General features: G+C 37.3%; 1 protein-coding gene across 3 annotated transcripts in view; it reads right to left on the bottom strand.

Annotated features, from left to right (window-relative positions):
* The window catches only part of GRHL2 (grainyhead like transcription factor 2), a 151,486-nt gene that overhangs the window by 38,932 nt on the left and 95,095 nt on the right, over positions 1-17,459 (bottom strand). For all 3 annotated transcript variants that reach the window (XM_019754156.3, XM_019754155.3, XM_019754154.3), the window contains exons 9-10: positions 7,880-8,038; positions 251-338 (exon numbers count right to left, since the gene is read on the bottom strand). In XM_019754156.3, coding sequence (XP_019609715.3) covers positions 251-338; positions 7,880-8,038 — 247 coding nt within the window. The remainder of the gene's footprint in view (positions 1-250; positions 339-7,879; positions 8,039-17,459) is intronic.

The raw sequence follows: 17,459 nt of genomic DNA on the forward strand, positions 1-17,459 counted from the left end.
GCCCTCTGTGTCCTAGATTCCTTGCCTATAGAAGGAAAGCGTTGGTCTCCATATTACAAAGTCTCTCCTTGCTCAAACACTCTATGACCACTGATTCTATGTGCTTTTCACAGAGACAAGTCAACCTGTCTCCACTGCTAGGGAAAAGCACACTATCCTTCGCATCTCTATAGTTTTACCTGCAGCCCACTACTTTGTATTTGTTCCCCAATGGACCCAATGGAGCCCACCCCTTCTCCAAGATACTCACAGTTGTTGCACTGGGTTTGGGAGGCCTGGCCTTTCCCCTTCTTCCTGTTCTGCTTCCTCTCTTCATCTCGGATTTTTCTTTCTGCTCCCTGACAGGGAAAAACAAATACAGACAATGCTAGGTATGTTATCAGAGCATGCACAAATACTGTCCACACATAAATCACAGGAATAAGAAACAAAACAAGGGGAGGAGAGCAGGCAGCCCCATTTCCATCCCTCTGGCGAGGTTGTTCTCAGTTCTGAAAGTCTCAGATCACTCATTAGTCTACACCACATTTCTGACCTCCAAGTGAGCCCACTTCTCCCAGATTTCCCCCGTTTGTTATCTTGGCTATTTACATAACTCAATTTTGAATCCATACAGAAAGAGCAGACCCATTTCCCATTTCCCTATCCCAGTGAAGCTGGTTAAGTAATTTTTATTGATTATGATAAAATGTCCTAAGGTGAAGCACTGGCCCGTTAACATCATTCCTAGGCACACAGAGGGTATTAAAGTTGAGTGTGAATTCCCTACAAAACTTTTCCTTTGCTCGTTGTTATGGAACTTTTCAAAACATCACAGTAGTGTAAATGAGGGAGGGCGTAAGACAACTGTACAGGAGGTAACATCACTTTGTACATACAGGTATGATTTTGTGTTCTGTTGTAATATGGCTGTACGGTCTTGGAAATGAATCAAATAGAAAAAAGTTTGGTCTGTTCACCTCCTTTCTGCTCCTCTGTTCCTTGTAATCTGACTTTTTCATTGGCTTTTCTTGCCAGGCCCCATCTTACTTAACCAGTTGACCATCACCTTCTATCTCTTTCCTTCTCGGCCTTCGAGGATTTCTTGATTATCCTCTCCTCTCTTTGGTCAGTCTTCTATGTCAGCTTTGCTAACTCAGCCTCCTCTTCTCACCCCTCTACTAGAGCTGTTCCAACAGTTCCCTTTTCCTTTCTCCATCACCTTTCTTGCTGCAGAAGACTTCATCTGCACCAGTGTTTTCATGACGCTCTGGACAGGTGACAACCAAATAGACTTGTCGAAGCCTAAACTCCTCCCCCAGGTTTCAGATCCGTATTTACAGTTCTGGTCCTTTGTGGCTGCATATTTAAGGAGCACTGAAGCACGAACTGGCCAGTAACTTCTAACTCTTTGGAAAGTGCCCCCCAAATCATCACACACAAGAGTGATTTGATAATATTAAAATGTAATCCTTCTACTATGCAAAAAAATCTTATTAAAAGGCAAAGGACAAATTGGTGAAAATACTTCAATGAAATATCATAAAGTGTTAAATCCTTAATCTATAATGATTCAAATTAAAAAAAAAAAACTAACATATCAATAGAAAAGTGGACATGAGTCATGAACTAGGCAATTCACAGAAAAAGACACAAATGGTTTGAATTAAAACAAGGAGATATATTTTTTGCTTATCACACTGGCTTAAAAAATAAATAAATAAAGCAGATTTCTAATTTTGGCCAAAGTAAGGTCATAACACAGTGGGGATTTGTGGTCAATGAAGGCATTATAAAGAAGACGGCATTAGTGCTAATTCTTGAAAAACGAGTAATTATAGCTAATACTTACGTGGCACTTATCTGTGCCAGTTAAGTCTACGAGCTTTACATAGATAAGATTTGGACACTTATGATGTTTTAATCAGATATTTTAAATATGCATTTTTATGTCAAAAAACTTCTTATTACCAAAGGGGGTAATTATTTTACAGTGCTTCACTTTTAAGGCAAAAGATTTATACGATCTGAAGAGAAACCAGAGTGTACAGTGCTTCACTTTTAAGTTTTGAGTTGTCATTGGTATGTATAAACTGGGGCAATGAAATATTTGCTTTTGTAGTCTCTTCAAGATATATTAAGATTTTATAGAGTTTTGATATTTAGCTAACATATAATATTTTCAGGAAAAAAAAGTGTTAAATATACAGATGACACCTTGTTCAAATGTGTGTGAAATAAAAGCAAAAGGCTCCTATTATTCTTTTTTTGTTGTGTTCATGTAGTATTTTTCTATGTATTTGGAGCTCTGTATGATATTGCATTTAATATAAATAGAAAGGTAGTACTTTACCTACCTATATGAATTACAACTCACCCAAGACAAATCCAAGTTTGTTAAGCAATTTTATTTCTAAATTAGTGTTTTATTTTGCACTTGTTTCTGTGAGGAAAAGGTCTGGAATTGATCTTTTTCAGGACTTATATATGTGCAATGTAAATTTTTAGAAAATAAAGTCACCTGCTAATTATTTTACAGGCATTCTTTGATATGCCAAACCCAAGAGACTAACATAAAACATAGAGTAGTTCTCTATAGAGCCTAGTCTTGGTGCCTGGTCTACATAAAAAAATTCCTGCCTAGAATAACGTGATATAAGCATGAGAAAACAATTCTGATAGTGTCCAAACACTCTTGGGAGAACCACAGTTCTCATTTATAAAATAAAGCTTTGACTCCACAATGACCCAGGGAAGCTTTGCTACATTCAGTTCAGATGGAGAAAGCTTCCCTGAATATGACCTTCCAAAAATTCCTTTTCCTTCTGTTGATTATTTATGACCTGGAACTTCTAGAAAATATTCTTTCTACTCTTATTAAAGTACAAAAATATACATATGTATAGTTCTTCCAGAAGAGTATAATTTGCATAATTTGGTAAAAATATGTAACATTTGTCATTTGAAAATAATTTCCTCCACCTAAATGTTCACCATGGAGTATTAAATTTTTAGAAATATGCCTGAAGATATCCTAATTATATTGTGATCACTTTTGTTACCTCTTGAAAGATAATGGCTATCTTTGGTTTTTATTTGCCACTTAAATTGTTTCTCTTAAATTTATTTTTAAAATGTGGCTTTAACCTATTTAAAGTTGGTTAAGGTACCGAGAAGATGGTTTGGAGAAATAGATTTAGCTTTTCATAATTTTCAATAGACATTGCCTCCAAGATCATTCCAAATGAGAATTAATAAAGAGAACAAATATATTTTAAAAAAAGAAAAGAATGTGGCTTAATTTCTCAAGTTTTGCACTATAGTTACTGTTTATAATTCTTGTTTTTTATCAAAGATAATGGAAGTAATTAAATATAAAGATATAGACATAGGTATCAATTACAGGTAGCTATATACGGATCCTGAATTTTTAATGCATAATCAGATATATTTAATAGAAGTATCATAATGCCAAAAAAATTAGAGAAAGCCCTATTTTCATCTGTAATTGCACAGGTGTATTAATTGGAATTCAAGCTGGAGAACTATAAATAGTGCAGAATTCCACCTGTTTAAGATTCTAGACTGTGACTGGGAACCCTACAGTTTTAAAATAGAAGAGCTCTTAATTCTTTTGCTTTAGAGGATAATTCAAATTAATCATTTGCCTTTATACAACTATTTGAAAAGTGCAAAAATTAAGCTTTTCCTCTTTTTAATCTCCTAGGAGTGAGTTTGGCCTGGGTTTTGAAATTAGAGCAGCAAATATGATGGCAAGTTACAGCAAAAGATTTTGTATCTAGCTTATTAGGAAAAATTAGTAGTGGCTAAGGTTCATACACCCTGCTTGCCCCATGAGATTTCTCCCTTATAAGTTTCCTGACCCTTGACATTGGGATATGTAAACTGAAAACTATCCACTAGAAATTCTTAACATCACTAGCAACTTAGAATACATGCCAACACTCACCCAATATTCTCTAATCATTTTCTTCTACTTAGCACTGATATGTATTAGGCTGAATTTAAAGTAGGAGCTATAGAAAACACGCCTATTTTCTGACTAGCGAAGTGTTTGTCAATACAATTATTTCCAGTTTTTATATACATATATACAACCAAGCACACATAAATGAGTGGTTTTTTCAGCCATTTCCTTGCTGCAGATTACCCTTTTATGACTTTTGGACACAAATGCTTTGGATAAACCCACACAATCCTCTTTTCCACCCTCTCCCTTTTAGAGGTAAAACAACTATGAATGAAAATTTATTTTAAAAAAATATTTTCAAACAAAAGGTATAATCAATGATTTTATTTATTTACTGTCTTAGTTTCTTATGTCGTAAGCAGTGTTATATTGTTGTTCCCTTACACCGTCTACAGACGTAAGTGAACAACAATATAACACTCCTTATTCACTCCACATTTTTGCTTTACTTTTTAGTAGTTATTACATCAACACTGTGGAAAAAAAATATTATATGAGCACCCTATAAGCCCTCTCTTTCCCACTTTCAATTCTAACTACCGAAATGAAGGTAAATGGATTGCTCAGTTCCTCCGTCCATCCTTCCCCAGCTTTCTCCTTGCCCCTAATTTTACTCCTCACTTCCAAAAAGGAGATTCATGGAAGGGGATTCCACAGTCTCCCGTGAAATATCTGGAATAAAGTAAGGGAATTCAAATTATTTAAATACTCTCCCAGTTGTACTTTAAAAATTCCATGTTGTATATCATTTGAAAATGTTTTCTGAATGTTTAATATGCTGAATTAAAAATATAAATGAATTTTGTTTTATTTTGTTTTTAAAGTCTACCTTGGCTCCTTGTTGAGGTTTTGGATTTTGGTACTTTATGTATAAAGGTATTTACAAATTCAAGGCATATGAGTTTAGAATCAAACCTGTATTTGCATCCAGCTCCTCTACTTTTTCATTGTGTAACTCTGAACAAGTTACTTATACTTGTTGACCTACGGTTTTCTCATCTATAAAATAACTGTGTCTATTGACTTAATTGGCCTCTGTATCACGAAGGCTGCCTAAATGTCCCTGAGAGGGTTCTGCTGCTCTGACAGCTGGATGACTGGCACTAACTGAAACCCCCCATAACAAGAAAGGCTTTGAGATTTTAGAAGTATTTACCACTATGCTGCATGTCCCTGACCCAGTGGAGTTCTAGTCAATGTGTGTCTCTCTCTCTCTTCTCCTGACCATCTCTGCTCTGTTCACAGAAGCCCACTTCTCTCTATACTCTATCACTGCTAAACCAGAACTTTCAGACATGTTAACGGCACAGTAGGCCTTTGATACAACTGACTGCAGCACCTTTAAGAGTGCTGGGCAATATTGAATTAGTTACTCAATTATTTTTCCCCTTCCTCTGCCCAGGATCTAATCTGAAGTCATATCCTTTTACGTCCAGTTAATACCTATAACGCAGTTTGCCAGCTTACTGTATTATTCGTAGTCTTTCCCCATCCTCCCCAATTTTTAAATAATAGTACTATGTCTACATTATTAGAACATATGATATTGTCATTACTGTCTCATCATTTAGAATGAGATCTATAGGTAAATAAATACTTAATGCTCCCCATCAGTCCCTTTTATCAATGTCTTTACAATCACATTGTTTGTTTAAGGTTTGTTCAATACTAGATTACCCAAGAAGGAATATTTTCTGGATTTTTGCTTGTTTGTTTTGTGGTCTTATTTTTTTTGTTTGTTTTTGTTTCTTCGCTTTTGATTTTGCCTGTAATCATTACACTTAAAAGTTAGTTTAGCTGGGTGTAAATTCCTTGACTCACATTTTGTTTACTTGATTACCTTAAATAGCATTGTCTTCTGACAAGGTGTTACTTTTGAAAGTTGGATGATAAAAGGTTCCTTTTAAGTGACTTAGTATTTATCTTATTTTCTTAGGTGCCCAAAGAATACCTTCCTTTGTTCCTAAAGTCCAATAGCTTAACTATTTGGAATTGGCTATCCTGGGTCAATTTTCCTATGTGTGCAGAAGGTAATTTAAATATGTATACTTTCTATTTTAAGTTTTCCTGATTTATCATTTTTAGCATTTGTTCCATTTCATTGTTTAGGTGTTCTTCCTCAAAGATTCCTATTTATGTATATTGAATCTTCTCTCTCTCTCTTCTATATCTATTATTTTCTCTCACATTTCTTTCTTAATTTCTGCTAATTTAAAAAATTGTGTTCTTTCCAACTTGTATTCCTCTTAAGACATTATCCGTTATATTTATTCACTCTTGTGTTGCTTCTAGTGTAATCTTTACTTCTAAAGTATTTTGATCTTTTATTTCTAAATTCTTTCCTGAATTGTATCACATTTCTCTTCAAATCATTCTATTCTCCAAACATCTCATGTCTTGAGTTTTTCAAAGTATTATTTATGTTGATCTTCATAACTTCTATAATTTTCTTAATTTCATTTACCTAATTTTGGAACATTAGGCTACAATTTTCACCTGTTTTGTGGGCATGTCTTTCTGGTATGCATCCACTGTCTACAGAGAAATCAGTCTGACCTTAATCTCCTTTTTAAGGAGACATCATAGGGGATTCAAGTATTTTTCTTTCGATTAGTCATTCTTAAATGAAATGAGTGGGCCAGGTAGTTCTTCTAGCTCCATGGCACTCACGCTCCTGTTCTGGTATGTTCATAAAGTGATTTAAAAAAGAATAGTTTTAGGGGTGGCCGGTTAGCTCAACTGGTTAGAGCATGTGCTTTTAACAACAAGGTTGCCAGTTCTATCCCCACATGCACCACTGTGAGCTGCCCTCCACAACTAGATTGAAACAACTACTTGACTTGGAGCTGATGCGTCCTGGAAACACACACTTAAAAAAAAAAAAAAAAAAGAAAGAAAGAAAGAAAGAAAGAAAGAAAGAAAGAAAGAAAGAAAGAAAGAAAGAAAGAATAGTTTTGTATTTCCTGAAATCTGACTACTCTGTGTATTTCCTATTCCTTTTTATTTATAACTTCTCTTTCCTTTGCACCTTTTTTTTTTCCAATTCAATGTGGATTATACTCCCAGCAGCTTTTTGTCAGAGCAGGGTTTTTGTCCTAGAAAGGTTTTACTTTCCAGAGTTCATAGAGCCCAGAACATTTCAGTGTTCTCTCCCCTTGCACCAACCCGCAAATTGGAGACTGCAAAATCCATACCCTCCCATTCCAGTTTTACATACTGTCCTCAGATGGCACACTTCATTCTCCATTCTCCTTGGGGTAGCTTTGTAGGTGTCCTGTTCTTTGATAATCAAGTGGCCCCACTGCTTTCCCTAAAGATGCTGATAACATACAAGTCTTGAAATTGTTCATGCTTAGTCCCACTCACATCTGGAATGTGTAAGGATCTCTTGTCACATAATCATGGATTTTAGTCTTTGCTATCCTAATTGTTTTGCCTCTTATGGTGGGATTCAGGGAGATTCAAAAACTCTAGCTCCGCCTCAGTGCATGCTTACTAATGAACTTATTTTATAGGTGCCATTTCCATTCCAAAAAGCTTTACATGAGACCCCATTTAACCCAAAGAATAATAAAGCTTACATTGATGTGTTCTGGGATAGGACCTATACCCAGTAAAAACCTAATCTATTACTTCAGTTATCTAAGTGAATCAGACTCATGGCACAGTATAATGTCAATCAGTCATTAAATTAGTGGGGAAAATGATTGACAGAAAAAAAAAAATACAGTTGACTGATGACTCCCTACTTATCTAATAGGAATTGAGGATGAAAGAGTCACTCCCACTGTGATTGATAAGGTGATTATTTTGACATCATTAGACAACAGAAGGTGACAAGGAGGAAATGTCATTAAAAGTAATACCTAATAACAAAGATACCTTTGTGACAAACTGTCATCTACTCACTTTGTCGCAGAAGACCTTGATCTGGCAATAAGCTCTATGAATAGGTTTATTGCTACGATTATTATAACTGTATGTATCAATCTGAATCATCAGAGGAAGTCCTTTCACCCCTTTTTGAGAGGAGAAATCTGTACTCAGGCAATTCACAGTGATGAAAATCTGAGGGAGGGAGAAAGAAAGGAAAAAGTTCGTAAGTCACCATAAAAAGAATCTATAAAAATTGCATAAGCCTTAGACTTTACATCAAAATACTAACCAAATCTATAAGTACTGCTGAAGAATATTTGGATACTGACATAAAAGCATATTGAGCACATAAAACATGGTAAATTACATACTTTATAATTATAAATATATAAAAAATTTTGTTTTCATATTTACTCTTAAAACAAACAAAATTACTTTCCTTAGAGTATATCAGCAAAGTCTTATTTTCAAACATGCACAAGTTAGCTGGGTAAAACACTGTCTCCTCAACATATTAAAGCTGTCACTTCTAATAGTGATATTCATTTCTCTAATATCTAACCGTTGGGATTTGAAAAAAACAAACAAACAAACCCAAACTAGATAACAGCATCCTTTGAGCATTATTACATTGAAACAGTTATTTCTTTATATATCTGCTTTTCTTACTTGATTAGTAAGTATAAGATTTGAGACCATTTCTTATTATTTTTGTATTATTGGTACCTAATGTAGTGCACGGTGGAGAATAGGCAGTCAGTAAACATTTGATGAATGAATCGTTGAGTTTATCTGTAGAAAATCCATTAGATTGGGAGTCAAAGCTCCAAGTTTTAGTCCTAGCTCTAACATTAACCAGCTAAGAGACCTCAGACAAATCCTTTATTATCTTTGGTTTTCAATTTTCCCTTGAAATGACTTTTTAAAACTTTCCCTGAAGGACAGAATGTAAATGCTATTATGCAAAAAGTGGAAAAAAAAAAAAAAAACAGAAGAAAGGAAAATGTAGTAAAGGCACCAGCATCCTCAGCTTATGACTCGGGGCATCAAGAGATACAACAAAAATGACATGCATCCAAAAAAAAAAAAAAAAGAAACTCAAGAAAGTTATTAAAGAGTATAGCACTGACCAACAGAACTAAAAATAATAGTTTTATTATAAAATACTGGGAGGACTAGAGGGAGGAGCATAAAGGACTAAATTTATCCTCATTTTACATAGTGGGTGGACATCAATATCTATATACCACTTCATGTCGCTTTATCCTGGAATAGAGGTATGAGTACAGCACCTAGATTTATGTGGTAACTACATGAATAGTAAGGGATAGTCTCTGGGGAAAACCAGGAGGACTGTATTATACACTTGGTACTATTTTCGTTTTATACCGTATGTATTATTTTTACCTAACATAAAACTTTAAATCACTCATTGTTTCAAAATTGTACATTTATGGATTGTGAAAGGCATTTCATCAAATGTATTATATGACCCATGTTTTATTTGGTCCCCCTAAATTTTTCATTAACCTTCCAACCTTTGACCTGAAGTCTTTCACATCACAGCAACACCACAGAGAATAGCTCTGCTGAAAACAAGGCGTCACTGCCATGAGCTGCATTTTAAAGGCCATTTACATTTTTTATTTAGCTACCAGGCCTGATCTAGTTCATTTCAATCTCTATGCCTGTAGGCTTTTGTTAATTTACACAACCAGGTATCTCCTTTTTAGTCCTGTATCTATATAAAGATCGTTGTTAATTTTTTTTTTTTTTTTAACTCCTTACTTGGCAATAAGAAACACAGTAGCAAGTCACCACACATCAATAAAAGTCAAGGCCAGATGACAGGTCTTAGTGACGTGCTAATTACAACCTTACGTCTTGTGCCACAGGCTCTAATTTTTTCCAGCCAACATCCGAAAACAGGTGCCTAAAGGTGACCTTACCACAGATACATTCATTTAATTTATTCCTTCCTTTTATTGGTTCACTCATTCATTCATCTTACAAACATCAACACAAGCCCACACAGGGTCAAACACAACGTTAGACCCTGAGGAGAAATCCAGACCCCTGCCTCGCGGAGCAGACAGCCCAAAGGGAAGACAGATGAGTAACCCAGCGATGAAGGCAAAGAGCGACGAAAAACGCCAACGTTGAGTGATTCAGGGGACCTGACTGATAACTGCTGAGAAAGAATATGCCACGTCTGACTCTCCTACTGAACGCCCCACATAAAAGTAGACAGGAATTTCTGTCCGTTGCTCCTAGTGAGGTACTAACTGCCGAGAACTGTCATTCATGCCACAAATGTTTTAAAATACCTCCCATGTCCCTGAGACTGTGCAAGGTACGAGCACAAATACTCTAATTATGATTCTGGCTATCAGAGAAGTCAGAGGCTAGAGGGAGAGAGGTTACGATAACATCATCAAATGCTGATCTTTAGAGGTCAACAAATAAAAGCATACTTTCCTAGGAACACTTGACTTACAGTTAGTACTGACAGTGGGGTTATCTTGGCCATTGTATAAACACAATGTTATGTCAGCAAATCAAATGATCACTCTTGGGAGCTATGCAGTTGTCCCTATCTTTGGCCATGTATTTCATATACAAATCTTCCAGTTGGTGCTGTAATCCACAGAGGCCTCAAGCCATACTGGTTATTTTCCACTCCCTCATTAAAGCCTGCCTAGCACTGCAGAAGCCAGAAGAGAACAGTCCTGATGAATATTTCCTAAGCTATTAGGATTCATGGTCAGCTCACTGATTTATCGATATACCACTCACAGCAGACATATACTCAGACAGGCAGGAAGCAGTATTAATTGTGGCCTTGTCAGCTCTAAGTCTCAACTAAGAGAACTGGGCTAATGGAATATGTATATTTACAAAGGTCACGTGAGTGGAACAGAGCCACTAAAATACCAGATGTTTACTGGCCATATACTACAATAGATAGACTAAATCCTCCTTGGAGGAGAAATAACACTCAGCCACCCAGCAGAGAAGGTCTTCAAAGGTCAGATGAGCTATAATACACTAGACTCTACAAGGAGACACTTAGACTATATCCTCTTAATAGAAAATGGTCTTTAGTAGAAGGTCCAGTGGTCTCTCTTTAACTCATGGCATCTTGATTCTATGAAAAAAATAAACAATACAAGAATTTGCCTTCTTTGCCACATGCTATTGGCCTCCCCGAGTTACGCGTATCCTAACAGGCAAGGATTTATAGTAGGGTCGGCACTGCTTTCCTCTCGCCTGGCTGCCTGACCCAATTGCAAAGCACAGTTTCAGGACCTGATGATATCAATCATAGTCTCGCTGTGCTGCACTCAAAACCCAAATGGTTGAACTTTAACTGCAGTTGGAGGAGGGGGGCAGGCATAAAAGGACATTAACTAAAACCTTGGCTCGCTAACTGCTAAGCATTAATTTGTTTCATCTTGCAAACCTAACCATGTCCCAGCTCCGTGCACAGCAGGCATATGTGAGATCAAATTTCTTGAAAGTTTATCTACAAAGCACCATTTGTAAATGTGTATTACAGAAACTTAGGGAAAGATATGCTTTCCTCCAATTAATGTTCATCCAAATGTCAAGCACTGAAAGTTCTTTTCAACTTCAGTAGGAGCACTTATTATGTAAAGAGCATATAAATACCGTAAACAATTGGTCTGTCACCCAAGAGTTATGAATGCTACATATATGTTCATATATTTTCAAAACTTCAGTTATTTGTTTCCCTTTAATTCTTATTTCCTAAAAAATAACTTATTTTTTTAGAAAAATATTCATTAAATCAGATGCACCCAAGCAGATAATAGATACAACTTTAATTTTGTCACTGGTTCAAAGATTGATTCAGGTAGAAAGATTGTTTTTAAATGCACCAAGACCTTTCCAGAAATGGAGGCAGTCTCATGACAATCGATGTTTAATAAAGTTGTTTTTTATATATGAATTACAATTCCCATTTTGTAGTTCCTACACAAGACAAGTGACTTTGCCCAGGTTATGATCCCTCTCAGTTGTGCACTAGGTGTAGTAATATTTGCTAAAATAAATGCAGATCAATGATGGGCTTTAGAATTGCTACATTAATTATTACCTTCCAAGAATTTTCTCAGAGCTGCCATTAAAATAAATGAACCTACCTTTGATTTACAAAGCAATTTGGGATTTAAAAAATCGTAATGATCATGATTTGATGCATTTATTTTCCTCTTTAAACAAGTGTATTGTGCATTTTCAAGAAGATCCTCCTCATTAAAGACTATAAAAGCTACTTATTTCCTAAGGTTGAGACTCTGAGGAGCTTTTCTAAGAAATGGCACATGCATTAGCCTCCAAATTACAGGCACATGGCATACATCAAGAAATCAGCATTTTCACTCTAAAACACAAACAATATATAAATATATAATGTGCTCTTGCCAATTTCCCTACCCTGTTTTCTCTTGGATCTTGGAATTATTAAAGACCATATAGGTGGTTTTCTTACATTTCAGCATTTCTCTTCTATTTTATATGATTGTATTTGGGTGCAGATGCAATGCCACATAACATGGAAACATAGACTAAAAGTAGATAATATTACCATGTGAAATCTCAGTCTTGGGCATTCATTCATTTCTGCATGCAGTACTTCATCAAATATTTATCAAGTGCCTGGCATTATGCTAGAAGGCAGGACACAAGAATGACAAGGCAGATTCCCTGACTCAAAGAACTTGCCATTTTGTTAAGGATCTAAAAACTTTTAGATTTCCTGACACCTCCATTTATACAGCACTTTCAGGGAATGATTTAACCTGATAATACATTTATTTTATGCTACAGATACTATGGGTATATTTCTATACACATATACATTTGGTTTACTCACATATTCTACTCTGGTTTTCTATATTCTTTTAGTACTCAATTTTTTCCATTTCCAGAACATACTAAGTGTGTTCCCAGTTGACAGCTTTTGCTATTTGTTCTGCCTTCTACCTCCAATGCTGTCCCCACAGATGATCACATTGCCAGCTCCTTCTTCTCGTTCAGATTTCAGTCCAATATCAACTCTTCAGAAATGCCTGTCTTGGCCATTGGCCATCCCATTAGAGCTGCCTTCCTCCTCCTCCTCCTCCACCCTCAGCCCATGAGCAATAGCATACTCTATCATACTGCTCTTTTCTCTTTTCTTCATATGACTTGACATTATTTGGATCTATCTCGTCGTTTGTCTGTGTAGTGCTTAATTATTCGTCTGCTCTATGAGGCTATAATCCCATAAGAGGAAGGCCCTTGTCTCCCTCAAGCTCACTCTATTCTCAGTGCCAGGCCCATGGTAGATACTCAACAAATATTTGTCCAATGAATTAAGATTAAATTACTTTTCTAAATATCCATTTCCTTCTTTATCCATGCTCTTCCTTCCGTATGCAAAACCTCCTAAGAGCTGAAGTTGCTTTGAGTAGCCAAAGTTGTAAAGATAATACAGCAGAGTTAGCTGCTCTGACCAGATTTATCCTCCAAAAATGTTATCTGTCCATATACCAACAAACATGAAATAATCACCAACTACATATTCTATATGTGTGTGTCCCTTGTGTGTGCACATACACATACATATGCTATGGAATATGTCATCTATAGCTGCTAGAAGAGACGCAGAAGTCTATAGCAGGGTTCTGCCCTCAAGGACAAAGGAGGAGATAACAGTTTTCACTGTTGTATTATACATTATTAGATACAAGTTGAATATTCCAGACTACACATGCTGTCAGAACTTAATGAAAAGGAGAAAGCTCAACAAGTTAGCCAGAGGAGATTTCCTGTAGCAGTCCTGAGCTGGAAGAAAGGCTAGCCTAATGAGAGAGGAGGGTTTGTGTCGGAAGCTTAAGAAAGAGCCTGAAAAATGAGGTTGGTGAGGGAAAAGGCCAACCAAGATTCTTGTATCACTGTGATTAAGTAATGAACATTTGATGAGGTAAAGTATGTATCATTGAAGCCAAGGGCAGATAGAATTTTGGCCACAGTATACAACATCCAAGTTAAAAGAGAGAACAATGAGAGTTAGGGCTGAGCATAGGCCACCAGGTTCAGAAGTAAAGAGGGTCTGTACCCCTTCCAGAGGCTAGACTAATGAAGGGAAGGATGGGAAACTAGATTACTGGGGCAAGTGAGACAGGACATGAAGATGGGGAGGAAGCATCTCAGCTGAGAAGCTGAGCAGAGGAAGGAAGGATGGACAGGAACGTGGGCAGTGGGCAGCAGGGCCCCGCAGAGGTGTTCTCCCAAGATGGAGGAGGTGTTCACACAATAAGAGAGGGCGAATGTAAGAGGAATGGTGAGAGCCAGGAGCCTCAGAAGCACAGATTAAATGAGATCAACTCACAAGTGAAGTTTTGTAAGAAGAAAGACAGCGCTTTCAATGAAGCTAGAGGGTGAAATGAGAGGAAAGCACAGCAAGAAAAAAATGTGTATGAGGCTCAAAAAAATGTGTACCTCATGCAAATCCCAGCACTATAGCCTTGGATTAATTATTTAACCTTTCTGGGTCCCATTTGCCTCAACTTTAAATAGATAATAATCCGTACCTTGGTACCATGAAACTTTAAAAGGAGATCATGTTTTAAACTATAAAGTGCCATGAAAATCGAAGGGAGTTTACTATCATCACCATGGTCTCTGTCTTCTCAGATACCCAGTCATCCAGGTGGTCCTATTCTCTAACTCCATGTTCTTCCTCGCCCCCTCGGCACAGTCAACAAAGCACCATGCCTTTTATCTCCCCAACTGCTCCTGCCAGGGCTGCTTCCTTCACGTTCCCTGGTCCCCCGGTTCAAGCCCTCCTTCTTATGGGACTGCTACAATAGCTTCCGGTCTGGGTTCTCTCTCGAGGCATTTTGTGGCACTATCTCCAAAGGATTCAAAGGTAGATTGGTTATGATTCACATTAATCTGAGCAAACAGATAGTTAATTAAGGTGAAAACATAAACTCTATGTCTGCCTGACATTTTTAGAGGGGTAGAATCACAGGCTTTGTGGAGGAGAGAGCAAGGGGGAAATGTCTCAGGCAGAACGTTTATTGCTCCTTAGATTGTGGGACTCTGCCATTCCACTCTGTCACCTGAACAGATCTTGTGAAAGAGCACCTCAGGAGAAGGAAGAATTTGGACGTTGCGTAACAATGGGTTGGGCTGTTTCATAAATAATGAGCTCCTAGTCAGAGGAGGAATTTAAGCATAGACTAAAAGATTCACTCACTCAGTTTTCTGATCATTTGTTGTTATTTTAAACCTTTTCTGTTCGTGTTTAATACATAAAGCTTGTTTTGAGTGTGTAATACCTGAATGTGGCACAAAGTTCAAAAGGCACAAATGGGTAAACTGAAAACACACCCCGCCCTACATTGTTCCCCAATCAACCAACAGTTTCCTTAGTATCCTTCTAGAAATATGCTATGCAATACGTATCCTTTCCTTTTGTGTACAAATGGTAGCATAGTAAACATATAGTTATGCATCTTGCTTTGACAATAAAATTTGAAGATAGCTCTTTCTTTTTCTTTTTGAAAGAGCCATGAAATATGGGGTAACAATTTCGTTAACATTAGGTTGCTTCCAGTCTTTTCATATATATTATATATTTTTATATTTCATGTATTTCATCTTATAAACAATGATGCAATGCCTGTCTTTCAACGTGGCTTTTGTACACATGTGAACATATAAAATCACTGGTGGTATATAGGCTGTGTCACTGACTCATTTTTAATCTGACTTTTGTCTTCATTGTTCTACAGCAATTGCTTTCTTCAAGGTCAGCCTTCTCAATAGCATCCTTATGAGCAGGGCCTCTCAAATTCAGTATGCATCCAGAGGGTCTTGTTAAAATATGGATTACAGGGCCCCACCACCAGAGCTTCCAATTCAGTAGGTCTGAGGTGGGAGGTCCAAGTCTTTGCATTTCTAACACTTTCCCAGTTGAGGCTGACGCGGCATGTGGAGACCCAGGCTGTAAGAAGCCACTGCCTACTGCACTGACTTCATGGCCAGTTACTCCTTCTCCTCCTCCTCTCCCCCGCCTTCCTCTGTTCTCTCCTTACTCACCACCCCTTCCTTTTCTCGTTTCTCTTTCTCACATCCCTAAATGGGGTGGGTCTAAAGCCCTGACGTGGCCCTGTTTTGCCCATCCCCCCAACTCTGCCTGGCAATGTCATCCTTTCTTGTGAATTCTATCATCGCCTCTTTTGAAAACACTCTAACTTCTGTCCTACCCTCCAGAGTCCCCTGCTTTTTTTTGAGCTTTCCACTTTTCGCTGAGCACCCATCCTTCCACCTGGCATGCTCTTCTTTCCAGCTTCAAAATGTCTAAATTCTACTTGACCGCTAAGACACAGCCCATCTGCCACATCCTCCCTCAGGCCTTCCCTGATCCCACAGAAAGGTGATCTCACTACAGGCTGAAGTATTTAGAAGTGAAGTATAGGGTGTGTGTGTGTGTGTGTGTGTGTGTGTGTGTGTGGCAAAATATTAACACTAAGTCAATCTAGGTGAAGGATATGTGGTGTTAATTGTATTACTTTTTCAATTTTTCATTTGAAAAATTTAAAAATAAAAAGCTGGGAATAAATTTTTAAACAAACAGCATAGTTATCTCTCTCTCTCGAATTCTTCTAGCACTTTAGCTCTGTCTTCACAGTCATTGTCATTTTCTACCTCAGATTACAGTTACTTACCACGATGTCTCAGCTCCCTACCTAGTCAAAATGTTCTCTGACAGCAGACACTCTGCTTGGCTTACCTGTCCATGAATTCCCACTGCCTGGCCTAGCACAGGATATGCAGCAGGTAAAATGCTTCGAAGGAATGACTGCCCAGAGATAATGCATAAGGTATTACTGCTGGATCCTCCCAACACGAAAAGGCATTGTGGAAAGAGCACATGCTTCAAACAGCCCAGGGTAGGAATTGCAGCTCTGCTGAGCATTAGTTGTACAACCTTAAGTAAGCGAGCAAACCTCTCTGGGCTTCAAATTCTTCATTATTTAAATGAAAAATTATATCCACTTACAAATATGAATACTGCATGACGTATAAAAAAGAACCTGGAAGAATGCCTGGCATATGGTAATCACTGAACAAATATTAGCCATGGTGCACGTACACACACACACACACACACACACACACACACACCAGTCGATGAAATCCAAGTCTGTAATCTAATTCTCCACACACACACACACACACACACACACACACACACACCAGTACACCAGTTCATCCATGTTAAGTTACAGAGCCCTAAGCAGAATTCAGGTCAGAAACCATGGATACTCTCATTCTAACAAAAGATCAAGCTGTTGATATCTTCAGTGAGATGCCTTCCAAAGATTACTCCTTCTATATATGAATTAACTCCAGCTTTATAGCTTTCCCTGCCATCCATTACCTTATAAAACTGGAACAAAGGCATGGCTTTGTTTAAGTTCAATACCAAAGACTCCAGCAAATGTTTACCTTTCCCTTCTAAAGCTTCCATCATCCACACCACGCCCCAGCAAATACATAAAAACGCCATTTGCCCTGCTTTACAGTGTGTATC

This window comes from Rhinolophus sinicus, chromosome 6, assembly GCF_057876585.1.
Source record: "Rhinolophus sinicus isolate RSI-liver-muscle chromosome 6, RSI-T2T, whole genome shotgun sequence".
Taxonomy (NCBI): Eukaryota; Metazoa; Chordata; class Mammalia; order Chiroptera; family Rhinolophidae; genus Rhinolophus; species Rhinolophus sinicus.